Source organism: Diadema setosum, chromosome 19 (assembly GCF_964275005.1).
Source record: "Diadema setosum chromosome 19, eeDiaSeto1, whole genome shotgun sequence".
Classification (NCBI taxonomy): Eukaryota; Metazoa; Echinodermata; class Echinoidea; order Diadematoida; family Diadematidae; genus Diadema; species Diadema setosum.
Genome location: NC_092703.1, coordinates 17,192,906 through 17,219,195, shown reverse-complemented (window position 1 = coordinate 17,219,195; position 26,290 = coordinate 17,192,906). Strand labels below are relative to the sequence as shown.

Genomic DNA, 26,290 nt, shown 5'->3' with positions numbered 1-26,290 from the left:
CTATAACTACATACCATTTTGTGCATCGTGTGCCAAGAGCATAGTTTTAGCATCTGTGTAGACTCTATAAATATATAGACATTATCACAACTATTATCACTTTCACACATATCCTCTCTGTTTAGATAAAAGATTAAATTATTCAGCCTAGGGATAAGCTTGTCTCATCTGATATAGCCAGCCTTTGGTATGTCTAGGGAAGACCATTTGGAATTCAAACCTGGAAATGAAATGGATATTTATCAATCTGTATCAACAGGAATATCTCAAAACAAATGATTCAAAGACAATTGAGAGGGTACTCAGACTGCTAATTTCATTTACTGTAAAAACTTTTGCAAGGTTGAGATTTTTGCGCATCTCATGTGACCAACCACTTGCACGAAAATAAAAGCACACAAATATTTTTGCTTCATGTATGTACCACTAGGTGAGGTCTTGATTCCACAGAAGAAAACTAGAAATGTCGCTATGGCGACTGGTATGCTTCTGCCATAATGCATGATTCTCCTAATAGGTCTAGATAGTACATGTGGACAATGTGTGATTACATTTTCACAAAATTGGCAAAATATTAAAATGACAAGTTTGTCACAAATGTGTTGAATGTTCACCTTCCTTGACCTAGGTTTAATTGGATGAATAGGAGAGCATGTATTCGGGGATTTAAGGCCTTTAACTTGACTTTGACCCATTCATACATTTATGCATTGAGTAATTTTCAAGATACCAGTATGGAGAAAAAGTGCAATTTCTGTATTGAATAGTAAATTGTTACCATTTTCATCTGGCCTTTGACCCTAAAATTCATAAGATAATCACTTTCAGGTAGAACATGCATAAAAATGTAGTAAGTTTCAAGATAACTTGAGCCACTTCCGAGATATGGAGGAAAAAGTTAGTTCAGAACTTTCACTTGATCTTTGACCTTTCGACCTTTGAGGGAAAAAAAAGAAAAAGAAAATAAAAAAACTTTACAGAGAATTTCTATTAGGTTACACATGTATACACCAAGTGTAAAAAAAAAAAAATAATCCTGCTGGCATTGTATAAACATGAGGGAAATAGTAAAATTTTGAAGTGTGCACTTGACCTTTGACCCCTGACCCCATGAACCCTACATTCTCTAGATAATCACTGCCAGTCAGTACATGTATTCTATGTTCCATGAAGATACCTTGAACAATTTTCCAAGGTACGGAGAAAAAAAAAAAGAAGTTTTGATGTTTTTACTTGACCTTCTGACCTTTGACCTCATGACACAAACTTTCACCAGAGAATCTTAATTGGGTAATACATGTATACACTAAGTTTCAAGAAAATATCTTCAGGCATTGCATAGATATGGTGGAAATAGTGAAATTTTATGTATTTGACCCTGACCTTTTGACCTTTGACCTTGAGCATGTGCACCCAAAAGTTAATAGGCACAACTTTACCCCCTAATACACATTCATGCCAAGTTTCATTAGGATACCTCAACAGGTTTTGATAGACCTTGTCCACAAAATTCATTACGGACGGACGGAAGGACGGATGGATGGACGGAAGGATGGACGGAAGGACAGGCGGACGGACAACCCGAAAACATAATGCCTCCGGCACCACTTCGTGGCGGAGGCATAAAAACATGCAAGACTCACATTACTCGGCAGAGCATGAAAAGTAACTCAAGTGAAAATATCCATTTTTACAAGTCCTACTGAACAAAAATGGTCATTCGTCTACAAACATTTCCTAAGGTTGGTGCCACACAGTTCCAAATTGGCACACGATGGCCATATGAATGTGGAATTTTCACTTTGTCCGAAGCTGGCCCCAAGCCTGGTTAAAAGCTGATCAATAGCCAAAGAAAGTACGACCTTTTGTAAGCAGCCTCGGAAACTCCACCTGCAGTAACACGATGGCTTTAACCCACTGAAGACTAGTCCCGAGTATACTCCGGCAGGTGTCTATGGGAAATGAGTGTTGCAGCAAAATTAGCTCTTCCTCAACGGGTTAAGATGTTCTCACAAATTACCCAATGTTTATATATATAGTGTGATCAGAGTCAAATTGGAATATCTCCTTTATCACGTGCCCATCTTTGCTCAACTTCAGGACAGTGTGACGCCTGCATAAATAAAGGATTGAAGTGTTTTCTGACATATATCGGATTATTCTCGGATATATTGGGATTATGCTTTTTTCGGTGTTGAGGGCAAAGCAGGGGAAAGTATACACAGATAATCTGGTCTAAGGGCACTTTCTGGAGTTTTACTGGGGAAAAAAAAAGACTTCTTTGCACATGGAAAATCTGATCCCCCACCCCCCCCCCCCCACCAATAAAAAGAAAGAAGGAAAACCTTTCCTAGAAAGTCTAATCTGAAACATCTTAAAATTTCAAGCACAGATCAGAAAATCTCAAGCCTGATGCAAAAGCCAACCAAGTGCAACAGAAAAACAAGGGAAGCATTTCACTGCGAAAAAGTCTAATAAACCTTGAATAGTACACATCACATCCACTGTGAACTCAATTCCACCTTTGACAGTGGAAACTGAAGATACGTATCTCAGCGCTGCTGTAAACACAACCTTCAAATAAATGAAGGAAAGTAACTGACAACTCACAACATATGGTTGTCATACTGTGCACCAATAAACCTCAGAGACAGACTGCATTTACAGAGATACATACTTCCTGGCAAAGGGTTTGATGACAGCGGTACTTTCAACTGTTAACCTTCACACACAGGGACCAAGTTGTCAATATTGTGACCTACAACACGCTGAAAAATGAAATAAACAACAGAAAAGCCTTCCTGCCGAACCAGCTGTAAGTCTAATATTTTGTGTGCATTGTTGGCACCACAGTTTGACACTGTCCAATATTGGCAAGCACCCAGCAGCATTCATGCCAAGTGTACATGAAACACTTGGGAGTGTGATTTGGACAAGGTTCTTGTCTGCACTCTATACACAAGCAGACTAGCAGTCTACAGGTCAACCTTATAGACTGTTCCTGCCGTGTGTACTGTCAGAAACTGCTGTTTTCTCTTTGTGTTGTTCTCAGCAGATAAATATGACAATATCCAATATACAGAAGTTGACTGTCTTCAGCAAGACTTCACACCGCTAAAACACATGGAGCATCAATGAGGTAAAGGCAAAGGGGTGGGGCTGTGATAGAACTATGCCTTTTCAACATCTCCAATACTTCATCATGTTTGTAATGTTTTTGCTTGTTTGTTTGTTTGTCCAACTTCAGTATTCAATGCGATGCATTTACCCTGGGTATCCATGCAACTCCCTCATATCACCCACATGAAATAAAATCCAGTTACAGAGACAAAGAATGCACCATGTCTCAGACCAGTCAATCATATTGTGTAATCACAATAGTGATAGCCCCAAAATATCCCAAATTTTTTATATCAGAACTGCCGTGTTTACACTGGAAAGCCTCAGGAAACTCAGACATGCCAGATAGGATGTACCAGGTACTTCCATATACCTGATTCTACAACACACATAATGGTACATGCATTTTACAATATCTTCATAGCTTCACACGCTTAGGACTATTTGAACACAGAATGAGTATCTCTAGAACCACAGTAGTTCTGTGATAGCTTTTATGAGTCAATATCTATCAAATTCAAATCATGAATATCATTAGAGGGCATAGAAAACAGTTCTAAGCTTATTTTCATGTATTCTCTTCATTTTAATATCGATGTTTATTTCTGTGTTCATTTTCACGCCAAAGATGCTCTTTAATGCACTGGTGACAAACACATTAAAAAAAAAAGATTGTTGCCCTTGTCATACTTGCCAGATCATGAGTGACAACTTAATGTGCCATGCATGGTCATCAGCTAACATCGAATGAGACAGGATATGGAAATTGCCAAAAAGTGTTGTTTTGCGGGAGGGGCAAGATTCTTGGAATCTGCATCCAGTGTTTCACTTGATTGGCACAAAAGAGTAATGACTCATGAGCTATGATGAACTTGGAAGTGCACAGGTGGTAGGAATCCTCCTTCAAGGTTATCAGTTTGACAGTTGGTGTCATGATTACCTATCAACAAAGTCAAGCTGATATGCATCGTTTTTAAAGGTGAGAATTATTCACTCAATATCCACTTTTCCTCTTTTAATGCTTCTATACTATCTTCAGTTTGTTGCCAAGGTAAGAATAAGTTGATTCTTAAAAAATAATAATAATATTATAACTCTGTATTCTTTATCCAGGATAGCCTTTTCAGTATTAGCACTGCTCTACTAGAGGGTCCTGCCATTATTATTACCCTAGTATTGCCAGGTACCCATTAATACACCTGGGTGGCGAGGGACGTGGTGGGTAAAAAAAATCTTGTCCAAGGACGTAAAGCACAGACGGTAATCAAACTCGGGTCCTCCGATTGATAGTCAATAGTCTTTTCCACTATGCCACATTGTCCCCGCTAACGTGACTATCGATACAATACTCTGGCACTTCTGCCTCATTATTGTCATTTGAAGTAGAAGTTGGCCATTTCCGATGGTGACCTCTCTATTCACACACTCTTTCCATGGTTAAGTTTTGGTAACTTATATCCCTGCATCCAAGACTGCTCCGACATAGAGCATATTTTTCTCTTGTGGAGCAGCATGTTGGAAAGTCAGAGTACAAGCTCTCCAGAAGCTATGTATGATGGTGCAACTGAGGAAGGGAGCAACCTTGTGTTTCACTTAATATATTATCAGCTTGAGGTCCAAGATAGCAGAAATATACTGGAGTGATTGGGCAACAATCTTTTTTTTTTTCCAAGTAAGTGGATGTCAGAACTTCATTCTTCTTCTGGAACAAAGCCATTGATGACAGTATGTCATTCTGATAAATGTTCTGGATATCATGTGTACGCAAATGGGTGCAAAATATCAGACAAGAAGCTCTGTAATGAAATGTGATCAAGCTTTGGGCTACTTTTGGGTTCACAAAAACTTTGAACATGAAGATCATACACAGTAATTTCATAACATAAAAAAAAAGTGTTCTCATAAGGAGTCATATTGCACGGAGGTGACAACTTTGAGCAAAGGCAGTAGATGCATGCACTAGAAAGAACTGCTATTAAAGCTAGTGATAAACTAGGAAGTAGTTTGCACTGAAGTAGCCATCTGCCCTCTTTACATACACACACTACAGTGGAATGTGCACCTGACATCAGAAAGGAAAAAGAAACCCAGTATGAAGAAGTTGACAGTGTGTGTGGGAGAGGAATAATATCAGAGTGATGGACAAAGTCTACACACAGTTATCAATACTCAGCTGTCCAGCAGGTTCTCTGATATCTCTGTTATATTGTAACAATTTTGATATGACTGATGTAAAACAATAAACCTTATACTAAGTCTCACAGGATGAAATTCTGCGTATTAGGGGAGCATATGCACAATCCCTCTCTGTTACCATGGCTACCAGCCTCTCAGTGTCTGTATAAAAGCATCCTCTCTACACATTTCTTTCCAGCAAGCCGTGCATACTCCTCCACTTCATCGGAGTCCTTGGCGTTGGGACGGTACTGCTTGTAAACGTTGTATGTCATAGCTACATGCTTGTGCAAGACCAGGATGTCTCTCAGCGAATATGGTACATCAACTGCAAAGATAAATATTGATTTAGATATCAAATTACTTCTTGCATCTGGTAAGTAAAATATCACAGCGTTGAAATCTCAACTGATTTTTCTAACCCTGTGAGGAATGAAAACAGCTAGAAAACTTCATTGGAATGATACAGTTAACATCAATGCCTTTGAGTAGGTATGTTCTAGGCTATTTCCATTCCCCCAATAACCACATGAATACAAGAAACTGAAATGTTCATCAGTTGTCATTGAGTCAAGAAAAACTAATATGAGCAACGCATTATAATGCCAAGCTTCATGAACTATACAACACAGGGTTTGTGCAGGCGTCTCAGTAATGGCAAGACATACAAAGAAGGCATCTTTGATAGGTATTGTGCAAGTTATTGCATTTAATCACTTCATATCACTTTTGATATAAGATTAGTCTACTTTAACAGTTGACATTTGCTGCTATTATGATTCCTTTATGGCTAGGATAAACCCATGGATGTTTCCATACTGACAGCTGAAGCATAGGGGCATAAAATGTTTCAGCTGTATCTATGACAGCTTGATTTGGAAGCAGATTTTGGAAGCTGTTTTTTGTAAGATGCTGAAAAACCCTGCACTTTGCAATGTAGAGCATAGACCTACCTGTGGTTGGGGGGCTAAAGCGGGAGTACTTGTTGGCATCCAGAAGGGGTCTGCATTCCTCCATGGGGTGCCAGGTGTACCCCTCGGGGCACAAAAGGTAAGAGGGGTAGTACTGACCCTTCAGGTTGAGGAGTTAAAGAACAGACATGGATTAAGAGGAAACAGAACGAGAGGCAAGATTCTATTGACTTATCTAAATGTTGAATTATTTACTTTAGCATGTGATGGTGCTGATACAGCATTAATAAAAAAAAATATGACCTTTAAAACTAGAACAAAACATCAATTGACAGCCAGTGAGTTGGACATATGATGTGTTAGGTTATTTTTCATATCATGGCATGTAATGAGCAGCACAGACCAGCATGGAGCTTGGCGTTTATTGATATCAAGAAAATCAATACCTATAGAATGAATGTCCTGAAAGATTACATTTCCCATTCAGAATAAATCAGCATTAACTAAAATAGACACAAATGCAATTATGGTGCATTTAAATTTTTTTTTTCCAAACAAAAAATCTCAGGGGTAAAAAAGATACATAACTGTACACACACTATAACATCTAAGCGTCATTTCCGCGACTTTTCTACTTTTTTTTTTTTTTTTTTTTTGGGGGGGGGGGGGGCTATTTCTTCTGTAAACTAAAGTGAAAGAACTAATGACCAATGAAGTTTCTTGCATGAACCTCACTTCACTCTTTAGAGTTTTGCTGACATAGGTTTCTATTGGAAATTACGCAAGTATGTTGTTTCATCTCGTAAAAAAAGAATGTGGTTATACCGTTCAAAGAAATCTGTGGTTTTATTTTGCACGTTTGCTTTGACAGCTGCTGCTGTTTCCATATTTTTTGGGTGGTGGCGACAATCATGCCATTCATCTTTAAGACTTTAAGGGAAATTCCTATCTAATCAATCTGAAATGGTGCACACATGACCAGGAAAGACCATGTTGACTCTACATTAAAGGGAAAGGCTTGCTGTGACAGTGACATTTCTCCTGCTCTGAAATAACAATTTTAAGCCTAAGATAACAAAATAATCAAAACACTGTCAGATGGCACTGTACACCATTGCAAATTTCAGTGGGTAGGTCAGTTGAAATAAAACACAGACTTACATGCTCTCAACTTTAATTTCCTTTGCTGATTAACCTGCAATGGATTTTTTGTTTGTTTAAGCACTGATGATTTTAGTGGAATATTGCAATGGATTCAGATTTTGCTGCATCATCACAACTATGGCCTATGCTATCATGATTTTATGACCCACATATTTGCAATTTCCCTTCCCCAAAACTCCTATTCATCTTTGAATGATTTAGATTCAGTCACACAATTAACTGCACAGAGGACCTGACATTAAGTGTTGATGAGGAGAGCTAGTTTTTACGACCAGTTACTCAAAGGGTCGATTTCCTTCAAAACAAACATAAAGTAGAAGCACAAAGAAAATCTAAAACTTTGACAACATACCTCCCGAAATTTTTACTCAGAAAGTGAAACCTTTCACACGCTCTAGAGTGGCAACATGACATAAAACTTACACAGACAGGGGCTAAACTAACACTTTAATGAGCATAACACAAAACCACTGATTAATGACTTTCTATTTCAAAATAATTAAATGAAGGTTCATATCTCTTGAATTTAGGGGAAAAAAAAATCTCTCAGAGATTCAGGGTCATTTCAAGCTTACATAAAATTGTTGAAACTTTGGATTTCAATGAGGTGCCAAGAACATATGTCTTGCTTTGAATACACGTGTTGTTGGTACCAGAGCACAGAATTTGCAAGATATAAAAAGAGGTGGAAAAACAACAAAAACAACAACAACAAACAGATTTCGAATTGATTGTTGATTGCACACAGCAAAGAACAGATTGACTCTGGGCACTGTCATAACTCTACTTTTATTTTCAATCTGTGCACTGTCTCCAGTTCAGGGATGCACTCCTTGCTACTAGGTGTCTAGATTGAAAATGTCCACAATTCATCTGCACATTGCACCATGAAGATGCTGTATTTCATGTATATATCGTACAGAATTACACACAGGAAGATTTCCCCCCCCCCCCCATCAAATGCACAACCCATTTGATATGCAAACGAGAGGAAATATAAAGTGATGCATTGTGAAATACATGGTATACCAAGATCACAGTCATGATCTTTCATTTCTTCCTAGAAGTGGTATCTTAATCACAAGGGAAACTGGTTGGTGCTGTACAGAGTCTACTGGGAGCCAGATCTCATACAATGTAGTAAATGAGGTAATTCAATGCATTCCCCTCCTAATAGTTTTGATGAATTAACAATGTCTTACCTTGTATCTCATTTTTCGGCAGGAGTGAACATAGAAACCCATGTAGTAGTACTCTATGGAAGGTGCTGTAACCTGTAGAAGTCTTGTGAAAGCTATTTCCCTGGAAGTCACATGGTGATGAGGGACACAAAGAAATTTGACAAAGAAAGTGTTTTATTCTGAGATGAAGAAATCTGGAATTCATGCATGTTTCAGAAAACTACATAAAATAGGCACAAAGCAAAACATGTGGTTATTGAGTGAGAAAGTAAAATTTTATTTTCTCACAAGTGAGTATGTTTATCGCATTATGTTGGCAAGCTGAATTGAAAGAAAATAGTCAAAGCTCGCTGGATCCAAGTGCTAAAATTAGGAAGTTGAAGAAGGATTATTGGTATTGGGACAAATAAGCCTGAAGGCTTTAATGAAAATATCAATGCTAATGATGTTGCAATGATATGTTGTATTAATGCATATTGAGAATTATATTTCAACACTGTGTACGCACGCAATGCAAATGGCATAGACTCATCTACCAGTCTGTATAATCAATTGGAGGAAATGTTCACAATGATCCAATGTGAAAAAATGACACAGAGAGGTATAATGATATTGCAATTGGGACCTAATGGGATTCCAAAATGCGCTAATCTAGATACATGGCTTAGTATAAACACATCAAGCAGTCTTTTATTGAATTTTTGAAAGCAAGAAAGAGGTTGCTCATGATTTTTGCTGGAGGGTATTAAGATCACTCTTAAAGGATTGCACCAAGATGTATTAGGCTATGGTCATATCATTCACACATCTGCATTTGTATGTTACATGATTAGTGACTAAATTTGCTCTAGAACTGGGCATGATTCTGCTCTTCCCGTCTACATTGTCATTTACATATAAAATTTCATGGAGCTTGTAGGTTGCTGCCAAAAATGGCTGCTGCCCTATTTCACAGTCACTCCTTGTATTTTTAACTTCACATACCTATTTTGTACAAGGCACTCAAAATGAAGTGAGGCATAGACCACAAAGTTGTTCCATTTGGGCTAAAATGAATAAAAGTACCGGGCAACTGAAGCCACACATTTTAGTTGCCTTGTCTATGTTGGTTTCTCAACTTTATGCACCACAAAGAATGGTAGTCCACATACATATTATGTGTCTATGGATGGTGCAGTTGCACCGCTGGTGAGAGGACACTGAAAGTTGGAATGTACCTGAGGGCAGAGAAGGTACCAAGGGTGAGGAACCGGTAGTCTGGGTCATAGTAGAAGTACACTGATGAGAGGCAAGTGGGCAGGATGTCAACAACGCCAACAGCAATGATCTTGCCATCCAGGACGTAGTGCTGATGGAAAGATCCGTAGCCACACTCTGGGGTCTCTTCTGAATGGTACTCCAGCAGTGGGGAGTCTACCAGGAATCGCTTGTACTAACAGAGGGAGGCAAAAAATGAGTGGATACACTGGATGATATAATGGCATTATGTAGATTGATTGTCACTGTCTCAATGAGGCATCCAATGCTACTTCCACCCAGAATGTGAGGATAGTGACTTTTCCTCACGGAACGCATTACATTTAATGCTTGAATATAAGAAATGAAATTTTGATGTCCTTGCCTGTGTGTTGTCTACGTGAGTTTAGAAGCTCTACATACACAAATAATTTCAATGCTTAATCACATTGCTGAGATAGGGTAGCTACAGCAAGTTCATTCAGCAAGGAGTAATTCTGCACCTTTACAGGCAACCAAACAATGATTTGATTCCATGAACGTAAAAAATCAAGCTGATCAACTTTACAATCACTTCACACACTGACACACAAACACACACACACATACACATACATACACTCTTTCTCCATTAAACTGTATCTTTCTCTCACTCCCATTACAGGTAATAAACGCTATACCGTATGTCCAAAAAAAAATTACAACGGCACCCTCCACAATGATAACTTTAAAAATAGTGAATCAATCCAAATACAACTTCAGGGTATGAAACTATAACTTATTACACACATCTTACAGAAAACCCCATCCAATTAGCTTCAGTAGTCACAGAGAAATTAGGAGTTTTGTATAACATGTCAGGAATCCCTCCCTCCATGTTCTGTCCATTGTGTTCACACATTATGCAGTTCCAAGAGCATCCAAGTGCCTAACTTGGAAGAATCAGACCCATGACAAGCATTACAATATATCTGTGAAACCACTCGACCAAATTGAATGGGGTTTTCCGCATAATATAGCTAAGATGTTATATTTTAAGACCCTGAATTAGCATTTAGATAGTTAAATCATATTGAAAGTTATCAATGCAAAAATCTGATCGTAATTTTGGGGGGCATACTGTATGACACTGATGGCTCATTTAACTCACATCTTGCAAGGCGCATTCCTCCAGGGGGTCATTGTGGACATAGGTCTGATATTTGACATACACCCTGTGGCTCTCCTCCTCCGTGGCAAAGTATTCACGACTGGGTGGATTTGTCCGGATCAATCTGACCTACAGGTCAGAGGACAAAGGTCAGGCCAACTGGGAAGATATTGACTTGTAGTATATCACTCAAACAAGTAAGTTGAAAAATGCTGGCAGAAAATTTTGATCATGGCAAATAATGGAGATGATAATAGAATCCCATCACACCTTTTGCATGGAGATTTGATCCACATCTTGAGATTCAACCCATAAGTTTAGTATCTTCATGAGTGTATTCATTTGTATATTGGGTATACACTCTGTGATATAAGTTACCAAAACAGAAATGTAACAGAAGAGGTAGCAGGATACAGGTTTTGTATGGCAGGACAGTTTGCATTACTGGTTTCTTCTCTGCGAAATGGATTACATGTATGCACGCAGGAACATGATATTTACTGCAAGGGATAAGAATATTTTGCTGTAGAGGTTTAAAGATAGATGAATTTGTATATTCCATGGAAAATCAAATTTTCCATGAATGTGGTGAATCAGGCAAATAATTATTATATGACACCTGAAACCATTCAGCCATCATACACTGAAGTCAAATACAATTTAATAGGTACCTTGATCTACATGTAGCTGTATGGCAATGACCCTGTGATGTCACTCATTTTGATACATTTCTGAAGGCTTACTGTACATACAACTGAAATCGAACACAATTCTGTGGTTTTCTAATGCCTATTCTATTTTGTTCTCATGTCCTTCACAATGTACCTCAGACAAGTTTTTACAATCTTAGTGCATGAACTACAGGCGCTATCAGTATTTTTATGACTATGATCAGGTATTATATTTATATATCATGCCATGTCAAGTACTACAGAGGACTGATACAAATACTGACATACTTATCTTGACCCTACTCTCCCCGTGCAATGAAATCCTGCACTGCCACACGAAATTTTGAAAATATGAGTGTTGAACAGTGTAGCAATATACGCGCTGTAAGTTTGCACCAAGCTGTGACTTTATTTCCTTCACAGAATGTTAGGAGTAAAGTTGGAGGTCATCATCTCTGATTTCAAGTGATATGTTCAACAAGAGGTTTGTAAACCACGAATCCAACTACATGTGCGAATTGTATGCGTTAATACTTATGAAATACAGGCGACTCCAGTTATAATGAAGCCCTCTGAACCAGCAATTTTCTTTCATTATATCAAAAGAGCTATGAATATGATTATTTTGGAACCTAAAATGTTACTTCTTTGTAATGAGAATTTTGTAATAACCATGTTCATGATAATGGAAGTGCACTGTATCATACTTTGCTTGAGCAGACAATTCTACATGAAATCATACCTATGTAACTACATGCCAAACAAGGTCAAGAAAATTCACCTTATCTGCCTATTTACGATCAATCTATGAAAGAACTGTTACAATGTCTGATTAGCAATAGTGCATCTGCCTCAGTAATACCGTGAACAGTCTCGAGATGTATTTGTATTTTTGTCTGAAGATGGACTTGGCAACGCGAAGAGTATTTCACTCCATTCACTGGTCCTTTGCTCTTATTTCACCAGTGTTGTTCCACACAATAATCTGTGTGTGTGTGTGTGTGTGTGTGTGTGCGTTCTTTTAAAGTAGCATTTAGGAGGAGAGGAGAGCCACAGGCAACCTAAACACATTTCTAGCCACGATTCCTAACATCCACTGAATACAACACAACATGTTTTCATGTATCACCTACACAGACCATCAAAGTCCCATCAATGTGACACAATGAATACAAAGCTTTACCGCACACATGTATGATTATCAAACACCACTTCATGCCATCCATGCATCATAGGGTGCTTTCAAGTGCTCTCCTAAAGGGTACCATGCATTACCTGAACCAGAGGAGCACTCAAACGCTCCTAAAGTGTACCATAACCCTACTATACCGAGCTAAAAGTATACCACCACTATCAATGTGCTCCTACCATAACCGAACCAGAAGTTGGTATGAGAAGAATGTGCCTAATGTGCACATATGTAATAATGCAGGGTCCATTTCTTTGTTTGGGACACCAAGGCACAGCGCCAGGTGAATGACCCTGTTGCTACATATTACGTCTGACTCCCACTAAAAGTAACCCATGAGGTATGCCTTCCCCACAGAGTGCTTGAACGCTCCAAATCTGGCATAGTATGGTATGGTAGGCATTGGATCAGTTTGCATAAGTTCACTTTTGGGTGCTCAAACATGGCCCAACTGTCATTACAACATTATTGAGGAAATTGACAACAAATGATTCTAAATTGTTGATATCTGTCAGATGCCCTACAAAAAAGACAAGTGTGTGGATTGTTCTGATATAGGGAGTTTAGTTATGGCTCATAAAGAGAACATAGTCTCTCAGAATGCCATTTTGACTCTCTCAGAAGCAAAGCTTCACAAACACCACTCAAACGCAGCTCAAAACCCACACAAACACTGAGTTACAAGTCTTTACCTTGAACTTTAGAGTCATTATTCCCAACACAACACAGACACACATTCTACAAATTTATGTCATTGCAATAATATGCCCACAGAAACATTTAAGCATTAAACATAGAAGTTCTCAATAACAGTGAAAAGTGAAGCACTTAAATGTGTGAAATTATGTGAGATGTTGTAAAAATTTGCATAGTGAAAATAGCTTGCTCAAACCATAACTGTTCAGTAGAAAATGCTCGTCACTAAAGCTATAAATGATAATGCCTTATCTATCTGTACTCAAATGATCACTTTACAGAATTGAGAGGGGCACAAGATGACTTTGAAGTTCAATTCTTTTTTCTTACAACAATACACTCAAATAAATGGTACACATAAAAAGAACTTAAAGGAAAATATAACATTGCCTTAAAAAAAAGGAAAGAAAGGGATGAAAAAAAAAAATATTCATCAGCTAGAGACACTGAGAAGAAACCAGTAACACAGCTAGCTATACTGCCATATACCTGTTTTACAGTGCACTTGGTTTCCGGGTCTTTGTGTATGGCCATCTGGTATTTCTTGTACACAGCATAACTCTCTTCAAATGTCCGCCTGAATTCATCTGACATTGGGCTGGATCTTACTAGATTGATCTTTCATGGAAAGAGACAAACTTAAAAAGACTTCACGAAGGATTGAGAGACTTCCAAATTCTTAGAACTGGACTCTGAAACATCAAATCTTGCATCATCTCTTATCTCACACCATCTTATCCTTTGTCATGTCTGTCACCAAAGAATTCTGAAGAGGGTTGAGATATTGCAAAATTATGGTGTACACAGTTGCTGCAGACACATGTTAAAGGCATACTCTGGACTTTTTTGACACATACTTAAAAATGTACTTTCCTGGATGTCTAGATATTTCAACCATATGCACCCACTTATTGGTAATCCATATGTGACTGTCAAAAGAGCAGGCCAAAAAGAATTTTCACTTTTCTACACAGTCTAAAAGAGTACCCATAAATTTTTACAAAGGTATCACTTGTCAAAATTGGACCATCCTAACACATTCAAAATATGATTGAAATAAGAAAGAGAATAAGGAGGTGCAGTTTCATAGAAATAGGAGAAATGAGGATTTAAAGAAAAAGGTAATTCAGGCATGCTGTGCACAAGTTTCAATGAAAACATGTTCTATGTCCCAGTGAAAGTAGCGCCAGACTAAAAAATTGTGGTCCTGAAAAACTCAAATATCTTAATTTTGTTAGTATGTAGAGAAAAGATTACTCTCCCAATGGCAAGACAAACATAAAAAATTTGAGTCGGTCAACCCAAATGACACATTTTTGTCCATTACAGAGAATTCTCATCTGCTACTTTTTGTGGATTTTGAGCTGGGCGGTTACTGTGCAAGTTACAGTTTTTCAAAATTTGACCTACATAAGTACCAATTTAACAGGGACACCATCATTTTAGCTAGAGCATTAAAGGACAAGTTCACCTTCATATACATAAGGATTGAGAGAATGCAGCAATATTAATAGAACACATCAGTGAAAGTTTGAGGAAAATCGGACAATCCATTAAAAAGTTATGAATTTTTTAAGTATCTGCGCAGTCACTGCTGGATGAGAAGACTACTACAGTGTATGATGTCACATGCATACAACGATATAAGGAAAATAAAAAGAGAATTTCACAAAACTTTACTTTTTGAATAAAGTGCACATTTCTTCGACTTGATACTGCTGTATGTTAAGGGTAATATTATTCCCCATGCCTTCTGAAAGAGAGAAGTCGAGCGTTCTTTTGTTATGCGAGAAAAATGGAATTATGTTGAATTTTCTTTATTCTTTTTTTATATCGTTGTACTCATGTGACATCACAAGCTATAGTAGTCTTTTCATCCAGCCGTGACTGAGCAGAAACTTCAAAAATTCATAACTTTTGAACGGATTGTTCCATTTTCCTCAAACTCTCACTGATGTGTTCTAGTAATATTGCTTCATTCACTCAACCAACATGTCTATAAAGGTGGACTTGTCCTTTAAACAAATAAGAAAAAAAAAATTGAGCATGCTGATCATCTCAGTAAAATCAACACCTGTTAACCAGCATTATAATATGAAATATCTCATGAAAACTCTTATGGGATTGAAATGAAAAGTTGGTACTACATCCCAACCAACGGAGTCAGCAAGATTGTGTGTAGTGTGTAGCTGTTGTAGTTTCAACATGTCAGTATATATGGCAATTAAGATCATATGACTTACCTCCAGTTTATGCTTTGAAGGTTGATTTGATGGCATGTCCATAATAAGTTCTTCCAGGGTTTTAGGGCCTTCAACTGCTTTGCTCTGGTTGTCTGCCTGTTCCAGTCCCTTAGCTAGTTTTTGCTGCTTCTTCTCTAAACGCCTTAACTTGGCTTTCTTGCACTGTGGCTTTGTTGGATCTGCACCTAAGCCTGCATTAATCAGTGTGCACAGGAGTGAAAAAATTGAAGGCATGCTGTAAAATGTGAACTTTCTAGGCACATTCTGCAACATGGGCTGATTTAAAGATATCTTGAACAAATGGATTTCATTGCTTGCCTTTATTCCTTTTGTTAGGTGATACGCTATCAGCGTATCACCTATTGTGATTGTCAAAATCTCTCTTTATTTTTTTTTATTCTTCTTTCTTTCTGGACAATTTTGTGTCGTCAATATCTCAAGAATGACATTACGAAATAACATGACATTTTCAGTCAACATGTCTCATGACAAAATCTAGCCACAATATGGTTTTCATGACAGTTACATATCTGTGACGTCATCTAGGCGCCATTTTGTGATTTTCGGACCTTGTCACATGATCGATCATAACTTCATAACTAGATGTCATTTCTGTATCATTTTCGGTGGACATGAAGTTCAGGTCACGCTCTATCTTACTTTTTAACGCTAGTTACACAGGTCATCATTACGCGCGCGTAAGCGCGCGTCAAAATTTTAAAAGGCTCAAAACGACTTCCCAATGGGAAATCTCGAAGTTTCAGACAATTTTAAGCGTTTCAAACATTTTCTCGCGTGCGCGTCCGTCCGCGCAATTTCGCGCGCAGAGCCCGTAAGCAACATGAAAATGCAATTTTTTTGACTGATTTGGATTCCTGATACTTTGAGTAATAATATCCATTGATTTCCGATCGATTACGACCTATAACAAAGGCATGCACTGGCGTCAAAGTTGAAATTCCGCGTGCGCGTCTTTCTGCAAATATAGTGAAAAAACATGTCTTTGTTTATTTCGCCATAGCTCTTTAAATCGTCCGTTGACCCTATATTTCTATTGCATATTACAAAAGTATATGAATTGTAAGTAACATTCCAAGTATCAGTATTGCCAGGAATACGCGATGACGTCATCATATCGTCATTTTAAATCAAAAAAGTGGAATTGATTTTTTTGAGGTACTGTTTCTGACATTCATTTGCTCGTATCTCTGTTGTTTAAGCTCAATATTACCCCAAATTCAGATATGTTGCACTTTGAACATTTGCCTTTCAAGGCCATGTGATGGTTTTGAAATATGATGACGTCATCATACTAGAAATTGTGATTAAAGGTAAAGACTCAAAATCAGACAAGTTTACGTGTTATGTCTATGGGAGGTGATTTTTTTTTAAACCATGCATTGACTTGACAACGTTTAAGCACCTTTACCTCATCTGATTTTACTCCATTTCCTCTGAAACATAAATATGTTGTAGCTGAGACAACAAGCTTTAGTAATCATGCATTTTATGTTTTCAAATCTCCTCATCAGGTGACAATTTTGCAATTTAAAACTGAAAATGAGAATGCAATCTGTACGGAACGATTCCCAATTTTTCTTTGCAACTGTATATTGATCGAATCCACGCTGCCACTTGTGGGAAGTTGAATAGCGCCATCACAAGTCAACACTGTCACGATAGTATTTAGATTTAAGTTTCGCACTCGATCTTCAGGACAGCCATGTGGCATAATCGGTAAGCGCGCTGGTTGTTCATAACGCCATACCGGAAGACGAGAGGTTCGACTCCCGCAGGACTTTTATCCGTTCTTTCTTTTTTTTCTCTTTTTTTTCGGCAGTTCAGCTTTACTCCGATGTCATTTATCGTATTACTTTATCAAGTGTATGTAACCCGTGAACACGGCTGCTCTATTTCCCTTGTTTTGTATTGGAGTTTGGAGATTGGGTTTGCTTCATTAATTTTGTCACACTTAATGTTGTAAATTGCCCCTTGTTACAGTGTCCCGCTTGCCACCTTTCGTTTGCTCTTTCCTTTTCTCTTCATTGGTTATTGTTATACTGTAACAGGATAGGTAGGAACATGTATGTTTAAATAACTTGCAGGAATGGGAGCTGAATTGATTAACTCTAGTCCAGGTGTATGGCGTCTCGCTCATCTCTTTGAAATTCCAGGTTGTTATTGTTTGACCCAATAACGAAGTTGTAGACAGGTTATATGTTGTTATAGAGGTATCTTGTGCCACATGAATGGAAAGCATCACTGTTTAGTAGTAGTAATGAACTTTTTCATGTTGTATATGGTATAAATATTTAAGATAAATATATATATATATATATATATATATATATATATATATATATATATATAAATAAAAAAAGATTAAAGATAAATTTCACATCCAATCTTCGGTACAGCCGTGTGGCTTTATAGTCACTTAGCGCGCTGCATGGTCATTATGCACTACCTTAGGACGAGATGTTCGAGACCCGCAGGACGCTATCATTTTTTTCTCTCTCTTTCTTTGTGTTTCTTTTGGCAGTTCAGCTTTATTCCGATCGATGTCATTTATCGTATTATCTTATCAATTATACTACCCCACGACACACAGTCGCTCAAGTTCCTCTTTTTTTTTGTCGGAGGCTCTAGGTTGGATTTGCTTCATTTATCATACGTATTGTTTAAATTGCCCTTGGTACAGTGCCCCGCTTGCCACCTTTCCTTTTCCCTTTCCTTTTCTCTACGTTTGTTCCTGTTATATTGTCACAAGACAGGTCGGAAAATAATTTGCATAACTCAACTGGAGCAGGAATGGCAACTGAATGAATTAACTCTAGGCCAGGTGTATGGCGTCTCGCTCATCTCTTTGAAATTCCAGGATGTTATTGTTTGACGCAATAACGGAGTTGTAGACAGGTTTTATGTTGCTATAGAGGTATCTTGTGCCACATGAGTAGAAGGCATCACTGTTCAGTAGTAGTAATGAACTTTTTCATGTCCCTCCATGTCAATTATAGTGTGGTTTAAAGGGGTTGTGTGTCTATCTGCCAAAGAAAAGGAATAACTTATTTTCGTCATGGCTGTTTCTCTATACGTAGCCGTAGGTAATGAGTGTTGTTGGTATCTGAGCAGTGAAGAACAGAGCATCAGGCTAAAATCCCCCTTAGTTATACGCGCTAAGCGTTCAATTTGATATATCTTTCTTTATGAAGTCAATCCCTGCTAATGGAGTTACAGAATTATGTTATGACACGTTTCACTGAAAGTTTGTAAAGCAAAGTTTATGGACAAGGCAAGCAATTGTACATGAATATACCTACCATTGATTTCAGAGGGAAATTATGGTATGCATAAATGTAAGGGTATCATTGCTTTGGAATTGCTGAGATAATATGCTTGGCACGAGGGCTTCCACTTCTAATAACTGATCCCTTTGAAGATGTGTCGGTCACGGGTGATCGTCATGATTCATCTTTCACGTAGAAGCTTGCGTTCCACACTCTTGGTTCAAGAAGACTTACCATCATACTTCAAATTGTTATTAAAGGTAAAGACTCAAAATCAGACAAGTTTACGTGTTATCTCTATGGGAGGTGATTTTTTTTTTTTTATGTGCATTAACTTGACAACGTTTAAGCACCTTTATCTCAGATGATTTTGCTCCATTTCCTCTGTAACTTAAGTGTGTGGTAACTGAGACAATAAGCTGCAGTAATCACGCATGTTATTCTTTGAAATCTCCTTATTAGTTTGACAATTTTGCAGTTTAAAACTGAAAATGAGAATGGAATGTGGACAAAACGATTTCTGATTCATCTTTCACATACATAAGTTTACGTTCCTCTTTTTTTTCTCGTCGAGACGTATGGCCGAGTGGTTAAAGGCGATGTCTCAGAGACGTGAGGTTGCACACGTGCGGGTTCGAACCCCACAAGATCACGAAACAAATTACTTAGCTATTTTACTTTTTTTTTCTTCAATTTTGTATTACATATATCGTCCATGTAGAAATCACATTCGTATATAAACGCACCTATACACACACACAGACACACACACACACCATATCCCTCTTTTTTGTGTTGGAGACCATATTGCTTCGACTGCTGCAAAATTTTGCAGGCTGACTTTGTCAAACTGATCATAATATGTAATGACGACGACGAAGGTGTTGTACTTTGAACAATTGTCTTTCAAGACCACATCATTGTTTTGTACTTTGATGACGTCATCACACTGAAAATTGTGATTAAAGGCAAGGTATCAAAACCAGCCGATTATAGGTTTTATGTTTACGGCACGTATTTTTCCCAAGTTGCCAGAAATGGCATAGCGACATCAGTAGTTACAAGGCCGCATTTCCGTCTAGCAATGCAATACATGTTCATGCGGCCACGTTGGTTGAGTGGGCATTGACTTTTCTCCCTGTAATATCTATACATTTCTTTTTTGCCTTACCATTTCCGTGGATGTCCCGTGGCCGAGAGGTTAGGGAAACGGTTTTGCATGCAAACTCAATTATAACTTCAAGGTGTCTATATCACATTCTTTTCTTTGTCGATCACAGATGACCGACATCTGATAACCCCAAGCGTATCACCTAACTCGTCAGTCTGACGAGTTTCATATCTCGTTGGTACTTGTTTTTTTCCCTGGCCTCCATTCCTTTTATCTACATTACCCCAAGTCTTTTCAACTGTTGTATCAATGAAAATGATGCATGTGCACTTGGTTTTCCTGTGTATCCAGCATACTAGTATTCAGTTACAAATATGTCGAGAAAATTTGAAGAAACTGTTATACCAATCGGCTTAAGTTTAAGCTAAACATGAATTTTTATGTGTCATCAATATTGTATTATTTTCTTGAGTCTTTCATGATCAAAGTCATTCAAATGAATAGTATAGAACAGGAGAACTCTATTGTTGAGATGGTGGCACAACATAAAACCTTGGTCTTTGGATACATGGATATGATAACTCAAGCTTTTTGCCTGATGCAAAGTTAAAGTGGAATGTTAATGTGAAGGCCACATGCACTGTACCTGGTTTAACTGGCTTCTTTTTACACCCTGTTGAGGTTTTCTCTTGCTGGCTCTCCGGTAACCCTGCCTCACCAGCCATTGATGAATCCCCATCTGGGCGTGGCACTCGGCTCTCATTGATCTCAGTGACACCAGACCCTGCTGTCACCTTGACCTTCCCTGCCTCTACACGCCCCAGTTCTTCCCCAGACATCTGTGGGAGTCTGCTGGGGGGTGGGGGCTCCTGGTGACTGGGGGTAGAGGTGTCCTCACCCTGTTTGGCAGCATCAGACGGCGGTCCATCCCCTTGCTCTTTTTCTTGCCCTCCTCCACTCTTTTCCCCTGTTGCAAAGTATTTTGTTGCCTTTTTGAGGACTTTCTTCTGAGATTTTGAGATCTTGAAGGCAGGGGCATGGCAGCGGATGGTATACAGAGGGCAACACATCTTGTCCATGGTTGGCTTGTACACATACTTGCCACTCCTGTTCATTTACAAATCAAAGGTTTGTGACAAAAATATTCGTTGACAAGTATTTCAAAAAGAGCACTGCATGAACTTCACATAATGTTCTCCATGTACCTTGTATGCATTTTGAGCCCTGCACTGTAACTTACAGGAAGACAACATCAGGAGTAGTACAGCATCTAATATGACTTTTACCACAAATCGCCAGCAGTATTACCAAAATCAATACACCTACACTGCATGTTAAAGCGGGTCAGACTTGAAATTTATACAAACCCTCCTAATAATATCCTGAAAATATGTGAGTTCACTACATGTACATGTACATCCCAGCTATTCAAGCCTTACAAGAGTCTGCAAAAATCACATCAAAGCCCCTCCTCAAACTCTCCCCCTCCCCCAGAAAAAAAAGCAATTCAAGTTGTAAGATAGTTGAATGTAAAGAGGATCATTGGACATTGGTTTACTAACCTTCTCCAGCCCCTGTCAATCAAATCCAAGTAGTCCTGGCATGTCATTGCATGGGCCCACATACCTGCAATATCAGGATGCATACATAATAGCAATTCCTGTTAATATAATAATCAAAGAATCTCCTGCCAATATTCTTCATAGCAAGGTAAAAAAATGATCATTTCCAAATTCAATGTATCAATTGCAGTGGCGGATCCAGCGTCAACTGAGGTAGGGTACTGAGACACCTACATGTATGATGCTCTGGCGCTGCTCTGTTGGACATGTTTCGCTGTCCTGATGTTGATGTTTGTGTGGATAGATAGCTTTTTCAATACTCTGTGGTAATCTGTGGTAACCACACATGCAAAGTGCTTCCTGGAGATGTTTCCGTTCTTTCTCCTTTGCCTCCTCAGTACGGTAGATGAAATGTAGGACGCCCTGTGAAAGAGTGTTCTTACCACTCCCAATTTGTGAATGAGAGGGTGGTGTGAATCAAACAGGAGGTATACAGGAGGTATTGGTCTGTATGAGTGCCTTTCCTGTAGAACAAGGAAAGAAGCATTCCATGGTCTTTGATGGGGATGAGACAATCTAGCATGCTAGTTGTTTGTCTTTTGCTGTCTGAACCGTGAACTTGATACACCGGTCACAGTTACAAATGTGTGCAGGGAAGGCTTCTACAAATTCTGCAGTCTTGATCTTAACCTGGGTGTCATCTACATATCTAAACCAATGAGAGGGTAATTGGCCAGAGAATGAACTCAAAGCCCTGTCTTTGAAGTCTTCCATACAAATTTGGCAAGAAGTGGCGATATGGGAGAGCCCATAGCATATCCATGTTTCCTTTTGCAAAAGTGCCATCAAAGGTGAAATAGGTTGTGGATAAGCAGAGTTCTATTAGTTGACATATTTGATCAGGATTAAGCTTGATTCTTGAGTTAAGGCTAGAGTCTTGAACAAGGCAAATGCGAACTGTTTCTTTTCCCTTGTCGGACGGAATGCTTGTCAAAAGGGCGGAACGCTTGTGAAAAGGGCAGACACATCCAGGAAATAACATGTTAATCATCTTTGACCTTGAATTCCTGCACCTTCTCAATGAAGTCTCTGGTCTTTAATACGCTACGCTCTGATAGGATGAGAATTGATGTGAGGAACTTGGCAGGTTGTTATGCGACACTGTTGCTAGGGTAAGGGTACCAGCATTCGGTCAGCTACCGGTATTCGGTCACTTATCAGTAGTCACCAGCCAGTAAGTTCAACTGTCACAACACACGCAAATCACATCAATTCACATACTTGCACATTCATTCACAACAGGAAACTCCCTTGGCCCCCTCCAAAAATCCATCCAAAATCCCAAATTTTACTGTCAAAAGTGCAGAATCGGCACCTATTTTCGGTAAGAGTTCCTTTTGTACCCCCCTTAAAATCGGAAAAAAAAATAAGAAGAAAATATATTCAGTCACAAAACAAATTTATATCTATCTATATAGGTAGAAATAGTGGCAGAAATTAATAAAAACCTACAAAAATGTAATGATAGTGAAAATTTACTCACAAACTTAATTTCACGTAGGTGGGACCAACATTATGCTGCTAGCGATTAATCCTAACTTATGTGCGCACTTTACAGCCAATTGGTTGTCGTGATCAAGTTTAAGCGATAATACCACGTCATTTCCTCCTGAATTAATCGCCTGGTGGACAGTAGTTGTAAAAAAAAAAAGGATGAATTCTGATGTTAAACCAGATCGTATTGCTAGCGAAATGCGATGGATGGACACCTGGCCTACTGCTGTATATTGTGTGCACGCTTTGCACGTACCTACGTCGCTCGGTTGAAGGTAACTAGTTCGCCCTTATATCAACTCGCCACAAATATTAGACAACTCGGCCGTGACCATGTACAGGTTGACAGTCAGGATGTAAAAATGTTATTTCAATGGTTACTTTAACATTAGAGCTAATGATTAGGGTTAGGGTCAGGGTTGTGTCAGGGTAACGTTGATCCCAGAGTCCTAAGGTGACGTGGACCCCGGTGTCCTACGGTTAGGATTAGGGTTAGTGTTAGGGTAACGTTGACCTTGGTGTCCTAGGGTGACGCGGACCCGGAGTCCTAGGGTTAGGGTTAGGGTTAGGGTTAGGGTTAGGGTTAGTGTTAGGGTAATGTTGACCTCGGTGTCCTAGGGTGACGCGGACCCCGGTGTCCTAGGGTGATGCGAACCCCAGTGTCCTAGGGTGACGTGAATCCCAGTGTCCTAGGGTAACGCAGACCCCGGTGTCCTAGGGTGACGTGGACCGCGGTGTCCTAGGGTGACGCGGACTCCTGGGTTATGTGATTCCCTGTGACATAGACTCTTATCCACCTATAAACCTTCAGTTCTATGGCTTTCATTTTATGCATATGGCTCTTCAATCGCCTGAAAAACAGTCAAAACTAGAAGAAGTTTGAGGTCAGTTTGTACTGGGGTAAAACTTCAATTGTCGAGGCTGCACCTATTATGCAAAGCAATACAAGGCAGACGAATAAAATAGCCGACTCAGAAGAAAGTCCAGTAGCACCATCTACGACGAGCATAGTACAGTTGATGCATTGGATATTTGCCACAAATTACCTCTGCCTCGCAACTCATCGTGCAGCATGATCGTGAATGCACTGGGCTCTGATACTCATGATAGTGAGTTCGAGTCCCAGACCAGTCAGTAAATTTCAGCAAAATGTTTTCTTTCTAATTATGTCATGTTTATCATTACAGGTTCATGCAGGAAGTCCACTGGAGATGGCGATCGTCAAATGGAGAGACAGAAGAAGAAAGGGGAAAGAGAGGGAAAAGAGAGAATAAGGGAGTCATGTGAGAGGAGAGAAAACATTTTTTCAACGTTTTTTTTAACTTTTAGTAATGACCCCCCAAAAAATTCCACGTCCCATTTTTACTCAACCCCCATCAAAATGTCGCCCTCTTTCAGACAGTTAGGTAGAGCTCAAAGTACGCAATCTTATGGGGGGGGGGGGTACAAAAGGAACTCTTAAGAGCGCGCGCGGATAAGGCCCAGTTTTAAGAGTATGGGTCGCCGAAAAAGCGCTAAAAATCGAGAAATACGCCGTTCTCTTGCGGGATTTTTCGCTTGGAGTGTAATGGTATCCTCAAAAACGCAAAAGAAAAACAAAATTTCCGTTCGTGCCGATACAGTGTCTCAATGTACAAGGACTGAATGCAAGTGCCGAGGCCCCAGTATTCGGTCACCAACGGTCGCCGCAACGTCCCCGATGCAATTTTGCACCAACAAGGTAGCGCGCGCGCATTTTTCAGCTGCCTGGAACACGCATTAACTTTGAATGTGCACATCGCGTGACCGAATACTGGTTGCGGTGACTGTATTCTGGGGCCTTGAAATATTTCGGGATTTTGTGCAATTCTGTGAGATATTTAACAAAATGAAAGTTGAGATTAAAGAAATTTGATATACACGTATTTCACATACATTGCTGTAGATATGATGTACAGTATGTATGCATTATTTTAGTTTGAAAAATATTGCAAAAAAGCTTAAGTGACCGAATACTGGGGATGTTACCCTACTCACAATAGGTAGTGGCACAATCTCGTATCTCCTTGTGGATTTTGGGAAGCCTGGAGCCCTCCCTTAATAACGGTGGGGGACTGCGACACAACCTCTCTTGGGTGAACAGCTCTGTCAATGTTATCCAGAGCATTCCTCGACGACTGACTCCCAACAATAACGTTAGTAGTGCGTCTGCTCCGATTGGCAACGACGCCTTCCTACCACCAAGTCAGACGAGCTGATCAAGCATCCAGGATCGGACGTGAAACCATTTTCGCAATTAAAACCATGAAAACAGTAGAACTACTAGTAGCGGTACTAGTTACAGTTACGTCCAGATAAATCTATTTAAACTACTAATTCTATTTCTGAACATTTACATTCTTTAGACTAGATAAAGATTACAATGTGAATACAATGTCAATGACAATGAAATCAACAAAGGAAAATGCTCTTGTCACTGTCTATGTAACATTAACGAGTTAAATTTAATTGTAAACTTTATCAATCTAACGTTAGAATGAGAAATGCATGGGAGTTCTTTATACTAGTTAGAAGTCTACTAGAAAAAGAATGTTCAGTAAATTTATTACCTTATTTGTGCACAAGGAAAAATCACCGACTATATATTTGCACATAAAAATTCAAAAGACAATTCATTCTAAAATAACTTGATCTAGATGATAGATCTAACGTTAGATCTCAGCCTACTTCCTGGAGCGGAGGAGTGACGTGAACATATGAGTGGTTTGTGAGCAATCACAGTCCCACACAAAATCTTACTAGTGGGACTGAACGATTTCTTACCGTGCGAGAAGTTGGAATCGGACGCCCCACAATATCCACATCTATAGCCGTTGTTTTCGGCAAGATATTCGACGATGGTGTGTTCCATGTTTATCAGCAATTATTTTGCAGGATCAGGGAATACAAAATGGACGATAACATGTAGTGACGAAGTGGTGTCGAAGAATTGTTCCTGCGTCAGCACGGGAAATTCCCAGACGTCAGCTCTTCGTCTCCGCACGAATTTGGCTGGCAAATT

General features: G+C 39.0%; 1 protein-coding gene across 1 annotated transcript; it reads right to left on the bottom strand.

Annotated features, from left to right (window-relative positions):
- Positions 1-4,868: 4,868 nt before the first annotated feature.
- LOC140242607 (arginyl-tRNA--protein transferase 1-like) lies at positions 4,869-26,199 on the bottom strand. The gene is made up of 9 exons (XM_072322359.1): positions 26,053-26,199; positions 21,697-21,760; positions 20,781-21,241; positions 15,737-15,927; positions 10,938-11,066; positions 9,769-9,983; positions 8,573-8,672; positions 6,249-6,366; positions 4,869-5,623 (listed from the first exon to the last, which is right to left on the bottom strand). Exons 1-9 carry the CDS (start codon positions 26,138-26,140, stop codon positions 5,451-5,453), a joined length of 1,539 nt encoding a protein of 512 aa, XP_072178460.1. The 5' UTR covers positions 26,141-26,199; the 3' UTR covers positions 4,869-5,450.
- Between the last annotated feature and the right edge of the window lie 91 nt (positions 26,200-26,290).

Coding starts and splice junctions, on each gene's coding strand:
- LOC140242607 (XM_072322359.1), bottom strand. CDS start 26,140: ATGGAACACACCATCGTCGAATATCTTGCCGAAAACAACGGCTATAGA. Junction 21,761..26,052: donor CGATTCCAACTTCTCGCACG/GTAAGAAATCGT, acceptor CTGATATTGCAG/GTATGTGGGCCCATGCAATG. Junction 8,673..9,768: donor GGTACCTTCTCTGCCCTCAG/GTACATTCCAAC, acceptor TGTGACTTCCAG/GGAAATAGCTTTCACAAGAC.